The following is a 19,222-nucleotide window of genomic DNA, read 5'->3' on the forward strand; positions in this document are numbered from 1 at the left end:
GAATTATGATAGAATTTCTTTTTCGAGGGTTATCGGCTGCAATAATCAACGACAAACCTGTTACAACAAAGTGGGAGTTTCTTATGTGTTGATATAAAATCAAGATAAAAAATTGTGTCTTAGGGTAGATGAGGTAGCTGGTGCAGTTGTGTATCATTCTTTTATGGTATTGTTTGAAAATATTTTACGATTTAAAAACGAAAAATAATGGTTCAAAAAATATTATTTAAATCGATGGAAATTCATCTTTTTAAATGGACCGATTTTCATAAATATGAAGTATATTTCAATCTAGTATGTGTCACACGGGAAATCTAAATATTTTTTTTTGTTTTTAACATTCAAAAACCACAAATTCGAAACAAATAATTGCTAACCCTTTAAAAGCTAATTAAAATACATACTTTCATTAAAATTCAGTTGAATGTCAAATATTTTCGATTCTTTCCGTTTTTCAAATAGAGTGATTGATGTTCTCCAAAACACACGATGTAATGTACAAAATTTCTTACTCGATATCTAATGCTATAATCTTAAATTCGATAATTACGATAAATTTTACTCGATATTTAATGCGGTAATTCGGCAACAGGTCAAAATCAGGGGGCAAATTCACGCACTCGTAAGATATTGCATTTTTAAGTTTGTATTGTCAATTGCTATTTTTATACCCTACGCCATGAGTGGCAAGGGTATATATAAGTTTGTCATTCCGTTTGTAATTTCTACATTTTCCATTTTCCAGTCGATATAGCCATGTCCGTCTGTATGTTGAAATCAATATTCCATAGCCCTCAAATAACTTACATACTTGATTCATCAATATATCGGGAATTCTTCCGGATCGGTTGCTATTTAAAATCAACATCGATCGGCCCACAAATGGCTGAGATATATAGCCCAATTATGAATAAAAATTCCCCGGGAGTTTTTTTGCCTTTTCCCACATTTCCTACTCAAATTCAATGGGAAAAAACTCCCGGGGAACAAACTCCCGCGGAATTTTTTAATCATAATTGGGCTGATAAGGAAAAAACCGGGACAACCTCAATTTTTGGACTATTTTTGATCTATATCTGGATTACTAACTCATTAATATAGACAATATGGATATCTAATGATAGATATTTCAATGTCCATTGCAACGATGTATATAAGGCTATCACCCCTATCGCTAATCAATATTTCAAATGAAATATATTCCATTTTCCTTTTTTCGTCCATCAACTTTGTTCACGTGAAAAATTCCCCTTGTTGTGAAATTTTTAGATGGAATTTTGTAAACAATAAATAGCTGTTACGAACAAAATCAACTATTGTGAATGTAAAGTTCATCGTGATATTCCCGATAGCAATTTTCCCATCGAGGGAAATGTTATTGCCGAAATTTCACATGTTATTGCCGATAGGGGTGTATGTATTACGTTGGACCTACCCGAATTTATTTTTCATAAAAAATTTTTTTTGTCAAATTTTTTTTCCAAAAAAAATAATTTTTAAAAATTAAAAAAAAAATTTGGAAAAAAAACTTTTTTAAAAAAATTTAAAAAACTATTTCGAAAAAAAAAATGTTTAAAAAAAATTTTTAAAACTATTTTGAAAAAAAAAATTAAAATTTGTAAATAAAAATATTTAAAAAAAATTTATTTTAATGTATAATTTGGTGAAGGGTATATAAGATTCGGCAAAGTCGAATATAGCTCTCTTACTTGTTTTTTTTTTAATAAATTTTAAGTAAAGGATTAATTCTTTGTTTTTATAAAACTTTTAGCTCATTCAATTCGTTGTCTTTATTAAAATAATTGAACATTTCATATTTTCGAAATAAAAAATTTCTTATGCGCAAAGAGGAAGTGTTGTCGAGTTTAAGTTTGGAAGTTGGACCTCATGGGACCACTAGGGTCGCGACCATGGGTCCCCAAAGTAGGACCCTCGGGTATGTTAAATTTTTAAAATTCGTTGTGTTTCGATTTCAAGAATATCGTCAATTATCAAAATATTTGCATTTGAAAATTAAATTTTCAAAATTTTTTTGATAAAGAGCGTCCAAATATTTCCCGATTTTCTCTATTTTTTTTTTGGACTAACAACAAACAAGAATATGCATTTGAATTTAAACAAGTAAGAGAGCTACAGTGAGCCTCAAAAATGAGTATACACCAAAAAATATAATCCTAATCCTAAAATGTATTCATCGATTAAAATTTTAATGTTTCGGTTTGTTGGAGATTGAGTTGAATAATAGATTCGGTTGTGAAAAAAAAAAGATTTAAGTCGGACTATAATGCTTTTCATGATCCTAAAAAAAAAAAATTCGCGGGTGTTTACTCACTTTTGAGGCTGTGTGTATATTCGGCTGAGCCGAATCTTATATACCCTTCACCAAATTATACTTCAAAATAAAAATTTTATATATTTTTAGGTAAACGAAATTTATTTTTTTTTTTAAATTTTTGTAAAAACAATTTTTTCGAATTGTTTTTTAAATATTTTTTTGCTTTTTCAATATTTTTTTTTGGGTTTTGACCCATTGCAGGTTTAACTTACTATATATAGCCTTATATACATCGTTGAAATGGACTTTGAAATATCTATCATTAGATATTCATATTGTCTATATTAATGACTTAGTAATCCAGATATAGATAAAAAATGGGCCAAAAATCGAGGTTGTCCCGGTTTTTTCTCAGCCATTTGTGGACCGATTTTAAATAGCAACCGAGCCGGAGATATTGATGTATGAATCATGTACGTAAGTTATTTAGGGGCTTCGGAAAGTTGATTTCAACAGACAGACAGACGGACATGGCTTAATCGACTCCGCTATCTATAAGGTTCCAGAATATATATACAGCCCAATTATGAATAAAAATTCCCCTGCGTTACTCTTTTCGCATTTTGCCTATTCAAACTCAATAGGAAAAAACTCCCGGGGAACAAACTCCCGCGGAATTTTTTATTCATAATTGGGCTTTATAGGGTCGGAAAATTATATTGTGGAAATAACAAACGGAATGACAAACCCTTCACGAAGGTGAAGGGTATAAAAAAGAGATTTTCGTTAAGTTTTTGAAAAAAAGTATGCACTTTATAATTTTTTTATTTTTCGAGTTGACAACGCTGTATTCCTTTTTTGTAAGAAGAGAGAAAAGTTGTTGTAGAAAAAATTAGAACCTTCCCTGTTATGTCGTATTGTCATAATGTTCTAATATTTTAAAACTAAATTCGTTTTATAAATCTTTGATAAATTTAAAAACTGTTTATGAGTATTGTTACCATAATATAGAAAGGCCTTAACTCGTGTATTTTCGTTTAGCCAAAAAATCTCGAACTAAAAAAAACACGAGTTAGGGCATTTCTATATTAAGGTAACGATATACAGGTTATATTTATCAGTTTTACTTCAAGCTGTTATCACCGTTTTATAAATTATTTGTTTCTTTTTCAAAATTTAATTTACATTCTTTAATATGCCTGACCTATAAACTACAAATGCAAAAAGAGACACATAATTTTTTTAAGCCATTTAAGTTAAGTTTATATTTAACTTATAAAATCCAAATATTAAAGAGACACATAAAAATATATTTCTTTTTTTTTTTTGTTAAATAAACACATTATTTTGTAATTAGTTTTCTATTTTAACATATTATGATTTAATAAAAACAAACAACAAAAAATCACACAAAATATATCCCTTTTTAAATAAATAAAAGCAAAATCTATATAAAAAAATACAACAAAACAAGAAAAATAAAAAAAACTATTAAAACTAAAATATTTTTTAAGATCCTCAAAAAGAAAAACAAAAAAAAAAAACAAATAAGATTTATCATCTTAACTTTAAATAAATAAAAATATTTTTTTTAATTGTAAGCATATAAAAATAAAAACAAAAACTGAAATTTAATAATTTTAGTTTAGTCAAGAAAATAATTATAGACAAAAACAAATACAAATAATTATTAAAATTAAAAATAAAAATCTAATTGTATAACATACAAAAAGAACTAAGTGGGAAAATCAAACAATTTAAGAATACAAGGTATTGAGAGATAAATTTAACAAAAGAAAATAAAAATTATATAAAAAAAAATAAATGAAAAAGTGTTGTTATATTTCAGTTAATGATTGGGTGAATTAAATATTAGGAGTTTTTGGCAAAATTGTTAAGTAACTGCATATCGATGGCTTAATATAGAAAGCTCGTATCTCAACTTTTAGTTACTTTTCAGGAGAAGGAAAAAACTCAATAAAATCTAAAAGTGAAAAAATACAACTAAAAATTTGTAATATATCAACAAATACCATAGAGAATAGACAAAGAGCGGAAACTCTCCTGTCAAAGACCTAACTCAGTTGTCAGAAACCTAAGTGGTGAGAATGTATTAGTAGAAAAAACTTTGTGAAAACAAAAACAACACAAGTATGTGTGATTATTTTGAGTAATTTTTTTGTTTGAGTTTTTTTCAAGTTTCCGCTCTATGTTTCTCTATGACAAATACTTTTAGAAAAGTTGTTTGTTTTAATATAAACCAATAAATGAGTTAGGCATTTTTCTTTCAAACAACTTTTGAAATGAGTTAGCGCTTTTTTTTTAATTACTATAAATTTGTTATTCGTCAACATAGGAATACAGCCCAATCATAAGTTTTTTCCTATTTTTATACCCTTCACCATCGTGAGAAGGGTATATATATATAAGTTTGTCATTCCGTTTGTAATTTCTACATTTTTCATTTCCGACCCCATAAAGTATATATATTCTGGATCCTTATAGATAGCGGAGTCGATTAAGCCATGTCCGTCTGTCTGTCTGTATGTTGAAATCAATTTTCTGAAGACCCCAGATATCTTCGGGATCCAAATCTTCAATAATTCTGTCAGACATGCTTTCGAGAAGTTTGCTATTTAAAATCATCAAAATCGGTCGACAAATGGTTGAGATATGAGGAAAATACCAGGACAGCCTCGATTTTTAACCTATATCTGGATTACTAGTCATTAATATAGACAATATGGATATCTAATGATAGATATTTCAAAGACTTTGCAACGACGTATAGTAAGTTGGACCTACAATGGGTCAAAATCGGAAAAAATATTTTGTAAACCGAATTTTTTTTCATCAAAAAAAAAAAAATTTAAAAAGCAAACAATTTTTTTTTTAAATTTAAAAAAAAACAAAATTTTAAAATATCAATTCAAAAAACATTTTTAACAAAAAATTAAAAAAAAACAACAAAAATTAATTTTATTTACCTAAAAATATTTAAAATTTGTATTTTGAAGTATAATTTGGTGTAGGGTACTCAAAGAGTTAACAAGTAAGAGAGCTATATTCGGCTGTGCCAAATCTTATATACCCTTCTCAAAATTATTCTTCAAAATACAAATTAAACAAAATTAATTTTTTTCGAATTGTTTTTTTTTTTAATTTTTTATTATTTTTTTAAAATTTAATTTTTTTTTTAAATTTTAATTTTTTTTTTAAAATTTAAAAATTTTTTTTGTTATTTCAATTATTTTTTTAATATTTAGCGAAAAAAAAACTTTTGGTGACAAAAAAATTCGGCTTAAAAACATTTTTTCCGATTGCAAAGGTCTTTGAAATATCTATCATTATCGAGGTTGTCCTGTTTTTTTCCTTATATCTCAGCCATTTGTGGACAGATTATATCGATTTTAAATAGCAACCGAGCCGGAGAATTCCAGAGATATTGATGTATGAATGTGAGTTATTTGGGGGCTTCGGAAAGTTCATTTCAACAGACAGACAGACGGACATGGCTTAATCGACTTCGCTATCTATAAGGATCCAGAATATACACATCTGCTCAAAATAATAGATACACCAAAATTTATTTTTTAAAAACGAAAAAAAATAATGGTATATTGTAAAATTATAAAAAAAATTCAGTCGATTTTTATTTATAGTTAAAAGGAGAGTAAAAAACAAAAACAAAATATTTCATAATTAATAATAAATATTATAAAGTAAATTAAATTTCTTAAATTTCGAAAAATTTGGTGCTCATAATAATAGATACATTTTTAAAAATTCTTATTAAACAAAAGCTAATAAATTTTATCTTAAAAAAATTAGTTTATTATTAAAGTAAAGATAGTATCCAGTATATCCACCTTTGTTTTGTAAAACTTTCTCCACTCTTCTGGGCATACTGGATATCAAGTTCTGACACTTCTCCAATGGAATCTCGTACCATATTTTTTGCGTTTTCTCCCATAAATCGTCTTTATTTTTGAAAACTTCCTTCGAAAGCCTTATCTTTAATTCACTCCACAAGTTTTCTATTGGGTTTAAATCAGGGGATTGGCTGGGCCAGCTTAAAACAGGTACGTTATTCTCGAAGAACCAGTTTTTAACTAATCTTGAACTATGTTTTGGGTCGTTGTCCTGCTGGAATGTCCATATTAATGGCATATTTTCCGATGCATATGGAAGCATTACGTTTTCCAATATGTCTCTATACCCACTAGCATTCATGGTATCTTCTATTCGGAATATCGGACCAACACCATTCCATGAAAAGCAACCCCAAACCATTATGTTTCCCCCGTCATGTTTTACCGTCTTTTTTGTAAATTTAACGTGGAATTCTTTTCCTTTTGGTTGGCGTACATTTCTTTGGCAGTCGTTTCCAAACAAATTTATTTTTGTTTCGTCGCTCCATAAAATATTTCTCCATTTTTTTTTCGCCTTCACACCCGGACCATTGTAAGTGCTCTTTAGCAAATTCTAATCTTGTCTTGATATTTTTTTGGCGCATTAGTGGCACTTTTCTGGCAATTCTTCCCGGCAATTTAGCTTGTAAAAGACGACGACGAACTGTTTGTGGACTGATTTCGTTACATAGCTCCGCAGAAATAGCTTTCGATGATATGAAAGGGTCTTTTTTAACCATAAGGACGATCCGCCTATCTGTTTCTGGACTGGTTTTCTTTGGTCTACCGCGAGTTTCTCTTTTTTGTTTTTTAGATAAAGCATTTTGGACAAAATGTAAAGATCTTCCTATGCTCTTTGCTATTTCCCGTAATGATTTTCCTTGATTTCTCATCGTTTGAACAATTTTTTTCTCATCTTCGGTACAATGATGATTTCGTCCCATTTTCTTCAAAAGAGTCCTATTTTTTATAAAATTGTTGCTAAAATTTAAATTATACTTACTGTTTCACGTAAATAGGAACAAAAAATTGCACAAAAAAAAATTGTATATAAACAAATTACAAATTACTGATGTGTATCTATTTTTATGAGCAAATAATTTATTGTAATTCAAATAAATTCGTTTTTAAAAATCAACATGAAAGCAAATAGTTGCCAGATTTTTGACTGACATGACATTGCCAGATAGAAATTTTAATAATATGATGTATTCTTAACGCTTGCGAGGAAATTTTCAATGTTACCGCCATTTAAATTTTTTCCAATTAGGTGTATCTATTATTTTGAGCAGATGTGTATATCTGGATTACTAGTCATTAATATAGACAATATGGATATCTAATGATAGATATTTCAAAGACTTTGCAACGACGTATAGTAAGTTGGACCTGCAATGGGTCAAAATCGGAAAAAATATTTTGTAACCCGAATTTTTTTTCACAAAAAAAAAAAAAAAAATTAAAAAGCAAAAAAATTTTTTTTAAATTTAAAAAAAAACTTAAAATTTTGAAAAAAAAAATTTTAAAATATCAATTCAAAAAAACATTTTTAACAAAAAATTTATTAAAAAAGAACAAAAATTTATTTTATTTACCAAAAAATATTTAAAATTTGTATTTTGAAGTATAATTTGGTGAAGCTATATTCGACACAGCCGAATATAGCTCTCTTACTTGTTCCTACTCAAAGTGTTAACAAGTAAGAGAGCTATATTCGGCTGTGCCGAATCTTATATACCCTTCTCCAAATTATTCTTCAAAATACAAATTAAACAAAATTAATTTTTTTGTTCCAGTTGTTTTTTTAAATTTTTTTTTCGAATTGTTTTTTTTTTAATTGTTTATTATTTTTTTTTAATTTTTTATTTTTTTAAAATTTAAATTTTTTTTTTAAATTTTAAAATTTTTTTTTGTTATTTCAATTCTTTTTTTAATATTTAGCGAAAAAAAAAAACTTTTGGTGACAAAAAAATTCGGCTTAAAAACATTTTTTCCGATTGCAAAGGTCTTTGAAATATCTATCATTATCGAGGTTGTCCTTATATCTCAGCCATTTGTGGACCGATTATCTCGATTTTAAATAGCAACCGAGCCGGAGAATTCCAGAGATATTGATGTATGAATCGTATATGTGAGTTATTTGGGGGTTTCGGAAAGTTGATTTCAACAGACAGACAGACGGACATGGCTTAATCGACTTCGCTATCTATAAGGATCCAGAATATATATACTTTATAGGGTCGGAAAATTATATTGTGGAAATTACAAACGGAATGAACTTATATATACAGCCCAATTATGAATAAAAAATTTTGCGGGAGTTTGTTCTCCGGGAGTTTTTTCCCATTGAATTTGAATAGGAAAAATGAGAAAAGGGAAAAAATTGGGCTGATAACCTTCTTACGAAGGTGAAGGCTATAAAAATGGTTCATGATTGGGCTGATAATGTTTTAACCTTAAGTCTTAATCAATAAGACTACGGTTATTTAATCTGAACCAGGACATAATAATTGCTTGAAAACAGATGGATAAATTGCCAGGCAATTTACACAAAAAAATATGAAACAGAGTATGCAAAGGAAAACCACAAGGTGCTATTTTATGATAAGGTTTCAATATTGCAAAACCGTCTATTCTCCAGACGATGTCGCGATATTGATCAGAAGAAAGGATCCCAACATTTTATGAAGTACTGATTATTTTTTCAAATTTCTGGTTTTATTGGAAATGTTGAACTTTGTCATTTAAGAATGGAACACAATTTCATTCATATGACTACCACGACTGCCTCTGCAGTACCTCATACGACCCAATTTGCAATCATCGATTTTTTACGCTCTGTTTTTGAAAATCGAATAAATTGTGATATCAATTGGCCGCCTCGGAGCTGTGATTTGAAACCTTTGGATTATTTTTTGTAGGGAGCCATTAAGGATAAATGTTACGCAAACCATCCAGAGGCAATTGAAGCGTGAAACATGAAATCGAATTTGCCATTGATGGGATTCGAGCCGAAACAATCGAAAATATACTGAATTGAGTTGATCGGATGAGGTACTGCGGAGCCAGTCGTGGTAGTCATATGAATGATATTGTGTTTCATTCTTAAATGACAAAGTTCAACCTTTCCAATAAAACCAGAAATTTGAAAAAAATAATCAGTATTTTTTTATAGTCGATTCAATAGAAGGACCTTATTGATATCAGAGTAGAAAAAGCACATAGAATATGGGCTTTGAATTAATTTTAAAGTTATTCAAAATTTTTATGATTAAATTTTTGTTAAATCAAATCATTTACAAAATAAATTGAAAAAATTGTCTTAAGCCTTTTTGTACTATGGATTTGAGAAGAAATTTAATTTAATTTCTATAAATAATGAATTCACTTTTTAAATTTTCATACGAAAAACCCCAAATAAATAATAATATAATACAATTTCTCTTTTTGCGCTTCCCTGGTCTAAATATAAGAAGATATAAAATAATGTTAATCCCATGCCTTCCAAATTAGGATTATGAGACGTATGAGTAATATTTTTCTAAATACATATTCACCTATATCGGCAATAACATGTAAAATTTTGTTCCCATGAAATATCCATTTCCCTCGAAGGCAAAATTGCTATTGTGATATTCCCATGAACTTTTCATTCACAATAGTTGATGTTGTAAAAAAATGTTGAAAAAAATTTTAGCTAGAAAAAGAGTTTAATCCAAAAAATCACAAATTTACTTCAAATGTGTATCATTTTATATTATTTTCAGATGCATAAACCCCTTAAAAATTAAACAACTGATTTTTCTTTTAATATTAGAAGTTTTCGAAAGGAAAATTAATCACGTTTATTCATTTCTATTTTATTTATGTATATTATATGTATAATTATAGTATGTATGTATTTATGTACTTAAAAATAATTATTTTAAAATTTTAGAAAAATTGATTAATATTTTAAAGCTAATTTCTATAAAAATCCATAAAAACTATTTGCTCTTTTTGTATAAATATATATAATTCAATACTATTGATTTTAAAATTGTACACATAACCCTAATATTATAGATAAAAAAAACATAAAATAACAGTTTTTTCGATTTTCTAAACAACAGATTTCAGCAAAATAATGAAAGGAAAAGTTAAAGAGGAAATAATCATAATAATAAAACAGCAAAATAATCAAAAAGGAAAATTTAAAGAGGAAATGATTTTCACAAAAAATTTAAAATTAACTTAAAGCAAAGCACTTAATTGCAAAAAAACCTTAAGAACTAAACAATTGTGTTGTAAATATTGAAAACCTGAATGAAACTGTTTAACCAAGGCCGAACTGTGTACAAAAAACACCTCACCTTTATACCTCTATATCTTAATCTCACTTAAAAATCATTTTGCATAACTACATTTGCCGTATTAGGAGGTCCAACTGGCTGTGGCGCTATATCAAAATCGGGAATGTTAGAAGTTACTGGCGGCGTTTGCTGTGGAGGCGCGGCAAATGCCGATGTGGATAAGTTCATTAAACTTGGCTGGGGAGCAGCATTAACCTCAGTAATGGGTACATGTACGGGGGAGCTGTTTGGCTGTATATCCATAGCTGGTTTCGATAATTGTTCTTGTCTCATTTGTTGGGGTGATTTTACATAATTTATGGGTATTATGCCAGTCATTTGTCCATCTGCAGTAGCCATGGCCCAGCCGGTGTTGAGTAGAGCCAAAGTGTTTTGTATTTCTTTGGGGGCAATAATAATTCGTTGGCCGGCTCTTATGGTTAGCTCAGAGGGATTTCTAGCTTGGAAATCGTAAAGAGCTACGGATTCTATGGGTTGAACCCATTTGCTGGGATTACGGGCTAGAAAATTAATAATTATATATATATTAGAGTTAAACTAGATTAAAGAAGTTTAAACATTTTAAACTTCATCTTTTCGAAATAATTTTTTTGGATTTTAAGAATAAAAATGTTCTTAAATATTAACACCCATCTTCATAAAATTTTTTAAATTTATCAAAAGTTTATAAACCTTTGATAAATATAAATTCTTTATGAATAAGGCCATAAAAATAGAAAAATTCTCCGATTTTCGAAAGAACTTTTTTTCAAAGAAAAAAAATATCTTAAATTTTTGAAATAAAAAATAAAATTTCCGAATTTAAAAAGTGTTAATCATTTCTTTTTAAAAATTTAAATTTATGTATTTTGAAAAAATAAGAAATATTAAATAGAAAAGTTTCTCAAATAAAAAAATAACAAATCTCTGAAATAGAATATTTTTCTTCAAAAAATCTTTTGGTGAACAAAATTTTAGTAGAAATTATTTTTCTGATGAAAAAAAAATTCGGGTTAAAAAATATTTCTCCCGATTTTCACCCATTGCTGGTTGGATTTTCTATGTCGTTTTAAAAGTCTATCATTAGAAATAACCCTCTCTCTGTTCTGTAAATAAAGTGATTTCAAAAACGAATATTCGAAATATTTATGTCGTAAATTATAGCATTTGTACATTAAAACGAGTAAATAATGTGTGAATTCGTTTAAAGACGAAATCGTTACTAGGTTTCGATTTACAGAACAGATCAAAAATCAAATATAAAACATTTTTAAAAATTCTGACAATTTTTTAGATTTTCGAAATGGAAAATTATTTAGATTTTTAAAATACATAGAAAAATTCTTAATTTTTTTAAAAACAACTTACAAAATTAATTCGAATTTAATTTTTTTTTAAAAAAAAATTCCGATCTTCGAAAATGAAAAAAAAAAATAATTTTAAAATTTGTTTAGTTTTTCCAATTCTCAAATTTTTATAAATTCTAGAAAGTTTAAAAACATGTCTTACAAAATTAATTAGAATTTCAAAATTTTAAACATAGTTAAGCTTAATCAATGTTTAAATATTTTTTTTGTATGGAAAAACTATATTTAAACATTGATTATGCCTTAACTATGTTTAAATTTTTGATAAGATAAACGGCCTTAGTTAATTTAAATTGAGTGTATAAAATAAATTCAAAAAATTCTCTTAAATTTTTATAAAATTTGTTTTACACAAATAAAAAAAATTTAATAAAAATCTTCGAAATAGAAAATATTTAAAATTTTCGAAATACATTTTTTTTATTTTTAAAATTTAAAATAAATTCAAAATAAAATCTTCCTCTTCCTCTTAAAATTTGGAAATAGAAAATTATTTTGATTTTCAAAATAGAAAATTCTTGCAAAATTAATTCGAATTGCAAAAAAATATTTCATAATAATTTTTCCCCCTTTTTAAATGAATGTTTTTTTAATTTTTTTTAGTTATTCACATTTTTTAAAAAAAATCTTGAATTTTAAATTTAAAAAAAATTCCAAAATAGCACATTTTCAAAATTGAAATTCGAAGTGATATTTAAAATACATTAAAAAATTCTTAATTTTTTTTTAATAAAACAAAATAAAATATATATATGTGTACTGCCATAGCTCACACAAAGTTTGAAGACTCTCGCTATAATTGTACTCCAGATATGGAATAATAAATTTTTAGTTTGTATGGGAGGTGCCATGCCCATTGTGCCTATATTGGTCAATTGTGAATCTAAACCATCCAGGGACCCACTCAAACACACTCAACAAATTTCATCGAAATCGGACCAACCGTTAAGGAGGAGTTCAGTTACTAACACACGTATAGAAGAATTATATATCTATACTAGCTGTCCCGGCAAACGTTGTTCTGCCATAGCTCACACAAAGTTTGAAGAGTACCACTATAATAGTACTCCAGATTATAGACGTGCAAGAGTGTAACTTAAAGTATTGTCAAAACAAGTATACCATATACATAGCTGTTACTATGGGTATAAATATGAGAATGAGTATAACTAATGTTGTATGGTTTTGCTTTTGCACACACACTATACTCTTAAAAACAAAAGCAGTTGTTTATTGTTTTGCATTGAGTATATCATAAAATTCTTTTTTGCACACAAATAGCTGTTGTAACTACAAGTATTATAAAATATTGTAGGTGAAATAAATATACAAGTGAACTTTGGTGAGTTGATGTGTATACATATTGATGTGTATACACAATATGTAGATTGAATTGGTGCGAAAATTTATATAAAAATGAACAACACGCAGTGGTTTAGAAACGTTTATTTCTGGAAATAATTCAGTATCTCGGGAACTATTGGAGATATTACTACGAAATGTCTCATGGTTGGAGCTGAGGTATTTTCGAGTTGATTTGCAGTTGATCAGTTTCCTAGCGCTAATGGGGACCGGTGCGTTGCCCCTCAAAGTTGGTCACCTCGGATCACAATTTTTTTAATAAATCGGCAAAAATCCATTTATGATCCGAACGAGCTGAAATTTAAAATATAAATAGCGCTTAAGAAGATCTACAAAAAATACGCTTACATGTGTAGGTTATCTCTATTAGTTGAAGAGTTATTTACGTTTATTTATTTATTAGTTTTTATTTTTTCTCGATTTTTTTATGGTTTTTTAGATATGGCGGGAGGGTCAATTTTTTTTCTAAAATATCACCTATGTATATTAGCAATAAAATTCTAAATAAAATAAAAAAGACTTGCTAACAATTAACTTGTCCCTATAAAAAGTTAAACGCATCCAAAGTTGGAACATGTGAAAAGTGCCGTATTATTGAAGTTTTTTTCCCGAAAAGGCCCATCTATTTTTTTCTTTTGTAAAAAAAAATGTTCTTCGGGACTATACCTATACAATTTTTATATGATCGGGAAAAAAATTTAATGCAAAAGCGTGTAAAGTAAATTTTGGCTCACTTAAGCGGACACAACACCGCCAAGACCTATCCAAACTTGGCCAATTTAAATAAAAAAATAGATTTGAGTAAAAAATTCTAAAAAGGCAAAGCACCGATCCTCGAAAAAGCTTCATACTTGTATAACCCTATATGCTTATTAAATGTCTACAAAGTTTTTTTTACTATCACACGGTAAATAACGTCACAGTAGGCACTTTTCTAAAAAAAACTCAGTTTTTGTAACACATTTTACCCGGTTTAGGAATTTCGGTATTTGAAAATAAAAAAAAATTAAAAATTACCTATAACGTTGTTTATTTAAGGATAATTGAGTCTATATTACTTCCAAATCTTGTTATGATATCTTTAACCGTTCAAATTTTATATTAATTCAAATTGTATATTTTTCTCCATGGAAAATCACCATATATTTTTTTATGTTTTTAGGTAAATAACGTCCAAAAATTTATAAAATTATTTGATTTTACTAAAATATCAATCTTCAAGTCCTAAGGTTTTCAACAATATCAAATACTTATATAAAAAGGCCTTTATTTACTCTTCAAAAGTTCCACAAACCTTGCCCCCTTTGGAAAATTTGTATGCTTGTTCATATATTTATAGAAACAGACATACATACATACTTATTTGTTGGTAAAATTTCTATAAATCATACACACGAGTTTTTATTTGCATCATACAATAAGTTACTTATTGTATTCCATCTTTATCTACTAGTATTTGCCTGTGCGAAACATAGGAAAACCAATATGTTACTCTCATTCTCTTTTTATCCACTCACACAATAACTGCTACAAATAATAACAATACCAACTCATAACAGAAACACCAAAATACTCAACAATACTCACTCACTTTAGTAAACACACAGAAACTTGTACAAACAGTTGTAACTGTGCACGTCTTTACTCCAGATATGCAATAATAAATGTTTACTTTGAATGGGGGGTGCCATGCCCGTTGTTCTTATATAGGTCAATTGTGAATATAAACCATCCAGGGACCCACTCAAACTCACACAACAAATTTCATCGAAATCGGCCCAGCCGTTAAGGAGGAGTTCAGTTACTAACACACGTACAGAAGAATTATATATATAAAGAAGATAAAGACAATCCTGAGAATTTAATTACAATATTTTCTTAAATTTATATTAAAAATCAAAAACTTGCCAGCTAACAAGAGATTAATTAAAAAAATAGTAGTGTTCCAAAGAAGTAGCAGAGATTTTAAAAACAATAGTGAACAAGTAGTTTTTTCGAAATATTTTTTTTTTTAAATAAAAATGAAAAAAATCATCGATTAAGAAATTGGTTTGATTTTCGTTTAGAAAATTCCTTATTAACTCGAACTACAACATTTCTCAGGAGAATAGCAAATCAATTCGAATTTCGATGATCGTAATAGAGCATTTCAAAAATGTTGTCTACTGTAAATAACCTAAAATTGTTCCTTTTAGAATAAAACAATTGACTCGATAAGCCACCCGAATTCGAAAACTGTTTTTATCAGGAATGTAAAGGAAATCGATCGGTTTCAAATATGATTTTTTGAACTAGTTGGTTATTATTTCCGTCTAAAATACAGTCCACTTTACAAATGTCAAGTAATTTAAAATGAAAATGATCAATCGATTTTGTCAATATTTTGATTTTGTGCCCATTACGAAAATATAGACATATTTCTAAATAAAAAACTTTTTCCTAAAACAATGCGTGTTATTCTAGCCCCTAAATTTATTGTAATTAACATGATAATATGCACACTTTCTTTGTTATTTTTATCTAATCTATTTATGGCAATTTGTTAGCTCATAAAAAAACAACAAAATAATCTCTTTTGTCACTTTGAAACCCACAAAACGCCATTAAAATATGTATGACGAAATAATAAGATGTAACACTTCAGCAGAAAAAAACAAAAAACTTACCTTCCTCCTGAGCAGTATTAGTAACGGTGCCCAATAGTTTCATAATCAAATAAGGAGCGGTAAATATAAAACTAAGGAAAGCTAAAACCGGCCAAGGTGATTGTCCTTTACGTGGCAGCTTGGGAGCACCCTGTTGATTTGTAGACTCGTTCATGGCCTCGGCAAAGGCTTTTTTAAAGGACTCCGAGGAGGGATCCAAATTGGAGATGCGCAGCCAATAAAGAATCCTTGAAAAATAAAAAAATTAACAATTTCAAATTCAATTAAATATTTTACAAAACTTACTTTCTATACAACCAAGTCATACCCCGGAATATGGCAAATGTAGACCAAAACTGTGCAAATACTCCCCTTAAACGTCCAAAGTTGGCGGCCACTCCAAGTATAGCTCTAAATGAGCTGGTTAAGGCAAAGAAAGTGGAGTCCAACATTGAAGCTATATTACCAATGGCCGATACCAAAGATTCTATACTCTGAAAAGCCGGCCTTGAACTAGCCTCAGCTAATTGTATAAATCGAGCCTCAGGATCCATAGGATTCACACCACCAGACATGCCAAAACGGTTATAAGTGCCATAACCACCACCAGCACCGCCATAGCCTCCATAACCGCCTAAGCCACCAAAACCGCCATAGCCACCACCACCATAACTAGAACCATAACCACCATAGCCTCCTCCATAACTACCAAAACCACTGCTATAGCCACCATAACCTCCACCGTAAGCACCACCACCCATACCGCCAGAATATTGCGAAGTAGGACCCATTGGCAAAGGAGGTGGTGCTAAAGATCTGACATTACCAGCAGGGGTTCTCAAAATGGCATCTGAACCCAAACTAGACATGCCCATATCACCACCGCCACCCATAGTGGGGGGCATTAAAATCGGTTCAGCTACCACCGGACTACGAAAATTACTGGCTGTGGCACTTTCTGTCATATTAACCAAATTTTTTGTTTGTTTAACGAAATTATCAAACTAAATAAATTAGCTGAACTTTGTTCGGCAATCAGTCTACACAGTCTTGCTTGTGAAGGAGGGGGATGTAACTTTGTTTTCTACCACACACTACAACTGCAGGTGAGATAAAGAAATCGATATTATTGTTTTTTTAACAAATTCCAAAATTTTCTCTATATTTTTAGTTCTTGAATGTAGTTTATAATATAGATAACACACTAAATTACCAGTCTATTGATTTCTTTTCGAGATTTATGTATATTTTATTAGTTAATTATTAAAATTTCCAACAAAATTTCAACATTACGATATAAATTTCACGCAAAATAATTAAAAGTGGCGTCAGCTGTTTGTGGAAAGCAACGATGCCAGATTGGAAGTTATTGACATTTGTGGAAAACGTTTTTGTGCGTTTACACTGACTTCGATTAAGGTATAATGGTTTTAAAAGATATTTATTTGAACTTTTACTTGGATTGGATTTGAATGAAAGTTATAAAATATGAGCAAAAAATGCAACTGGATCCTATGATCTTCGAGTTTGCCTCTAGGCTTAAAACTACATTCTATTAATATTTTATTTTCGTTCTTATTCTCTACAATTGTAGTTAACTTATGTAAGTCACTATATCCAAAATAGCAAACTTTTATTAGGTCTTGGCTAGCGGTAGTTTTTCGAGGACGATCACTTCCTGACTTTCTTTCCACGTTGTCTTCTAGATCTTGTATAATAACTTATCTGCAATAATTTACAAAGTTTAAAATAAATGCTTATTTAAATAACCATAACTTACTTACTTTTACTATAGATTCATTACGTTGTATTTTTTTTTGCTCGCCCAAATTATTCACTTTTTTTACTGAATTTAAAAAACTAGAACTTTCTCAAAATATAATTAAACGTACTGATGATAATTCAGGTAACAAAGAATAAAAATGCAAACGAAGAAATAAATTGAATACAGTTATTAGTTTCGAGTCACATTTAAAGGTCATATGAACATTCAGAACAGGATTAACAAGGCCTATCTGGCCTTCTACTATGCAAGAAGGCAATTGGTACTAACTGGGGTATTGGGCCGAAGGGTATCAATTGGATCTTCAAAGCAGTTGTTAAACCCACTTCGTTTCATAGAGTATTAGAGAATGCTTCTCACCGGTAGGCCGTTGAACGAGTTATAAGGACTATTGTGATAATTACAGGCGCAGTAAAATCTACATCTTCTAAGGCACTTTTTAATATTTTAAACTGGTTACCAGTTGATTTAAAGGTTGAATGATGGCTGCTCGTGAGAATTATGGGACAAAATCCTACGCAATTTCTGCACTGTTCTTCAGGCGGAAACTACTGCCATAAAACGTGCATCCAAAGGTCTGAGCTTTCAGCTTAATTATGAATAAAAAATTCCGCGGGAGTTTGTTCCCCGGGAGTTTTTTCCCATTCAATTTGAATAGGAAAAATGAGAAAAGGGAGAAAATTAATTATGAATAAAAAATTCCGCGGGAGTTTGTTCCCGGGAGTTTTTTCCCATTGAATTTGAATAGAAAAAATGAGAAAAGGTAGAAAACTCCGTGGAATTTTTATTCATAATTATGCTGATTATCGAATATCTGGTGATATACGTATGTATATTTACTGAGAGCAGGGCTACCGTTAACGGAATAACATCTAGGTTAACCGAGGAATGCCTGTTATCTCTAAATGAGATAGCGAGATATTCAGTGATAACGCTTATTTGTGTCACTGGACACCATGGAAATCAGGGTAATTGCATAGCAGATGAATATGCCAAAAGTGTTGCGATGATGGCTGAGAAGACGATTGATCCTTTTGCTAGTATTTCTCTTGCAAAATGTAATATGATTGTACAGCAGAGACTATATTAGACTGCACAGAACAGGTGGATTAATAAATCCACCTGTGTTATCGCGAGTTCGACCTGGCCCGTATACGATGCTGGCAGGATGAATCTACTTATGGAATTCCGAAGTGAGAAAACATTATTGAAACACATGCTATATAATTGGGCCAACAGTTTAACGATTGCTGTAGAAGCTGTCGAAACGAAATAGAGGAGAAGACTGTGTACTACCTATTCTGCCAATGACCGTCTTTGACAAACTTGAGGGAACGTATCCTTGGAACCCTCTTCCTCTCGTGTTTAGAATCTAAGACGCATCCACTCCTTCATCAGAAATATTCCTGCCGAATATTTTGCTTCTTACACAGAGAAAACAAATTTGTGAAGCAACCGAGTTTGATTTGGTTGCACACATAGAATTTTTCGGTTCTATTAACAGAAAGTCAATTGATAAAGTAGAATTTCGGTTGAAGCTACCAAACT

At 29.3% G+C, this 19,222-nt stretch overlaps 1 protein-coding gene across 1 annotated transcript; it reads right to left on the reverse strand.

Moving 5' to 3' along the window:
- Positions 1–9,985: 9,985 nt before the first annotated feature.
- On the reverse strand, positions 9,986–17,241 carry Pex13 (peroxin 13). The gene is made up of 4 exons (XM_065512390.1): positions 17,105–17,241; positions 16,198–16,991; positions 15,913–16,139; positions 9,986–11,038 (listed from the first exon to the last, which is right to left on the reverse strand). The coding sequence occupies exons 2-4, from the start codon at positions 16,854–16,856 to the stop codon at positions 10,566–10,568; spliced, it is 1,359 nt and encodes a 452-aa protein (XP_065368462.1). The 5' UTR covers positions 16,857–16,991; positions 17,105–17,241; the 3' UTR covers positions 9,986–10,565.
- Positions 17,242–19,222: the final 1,981 nt, after the last annotated feature.

The sequence above is a fragment of the Calliphora vicina genome, chromosome 5 (assembly GCF_958450345.1).
Source record: "Calliphora vicina chromosome 5, idCalVici1.1, whole genome shotgun sequence".
Taxonomy (NCBI): Eukaryota; Metazoa; Arthropoda; class Insecta; order Diptera; family Calliphoridae; genus Calliphora; species Calliphora vicina.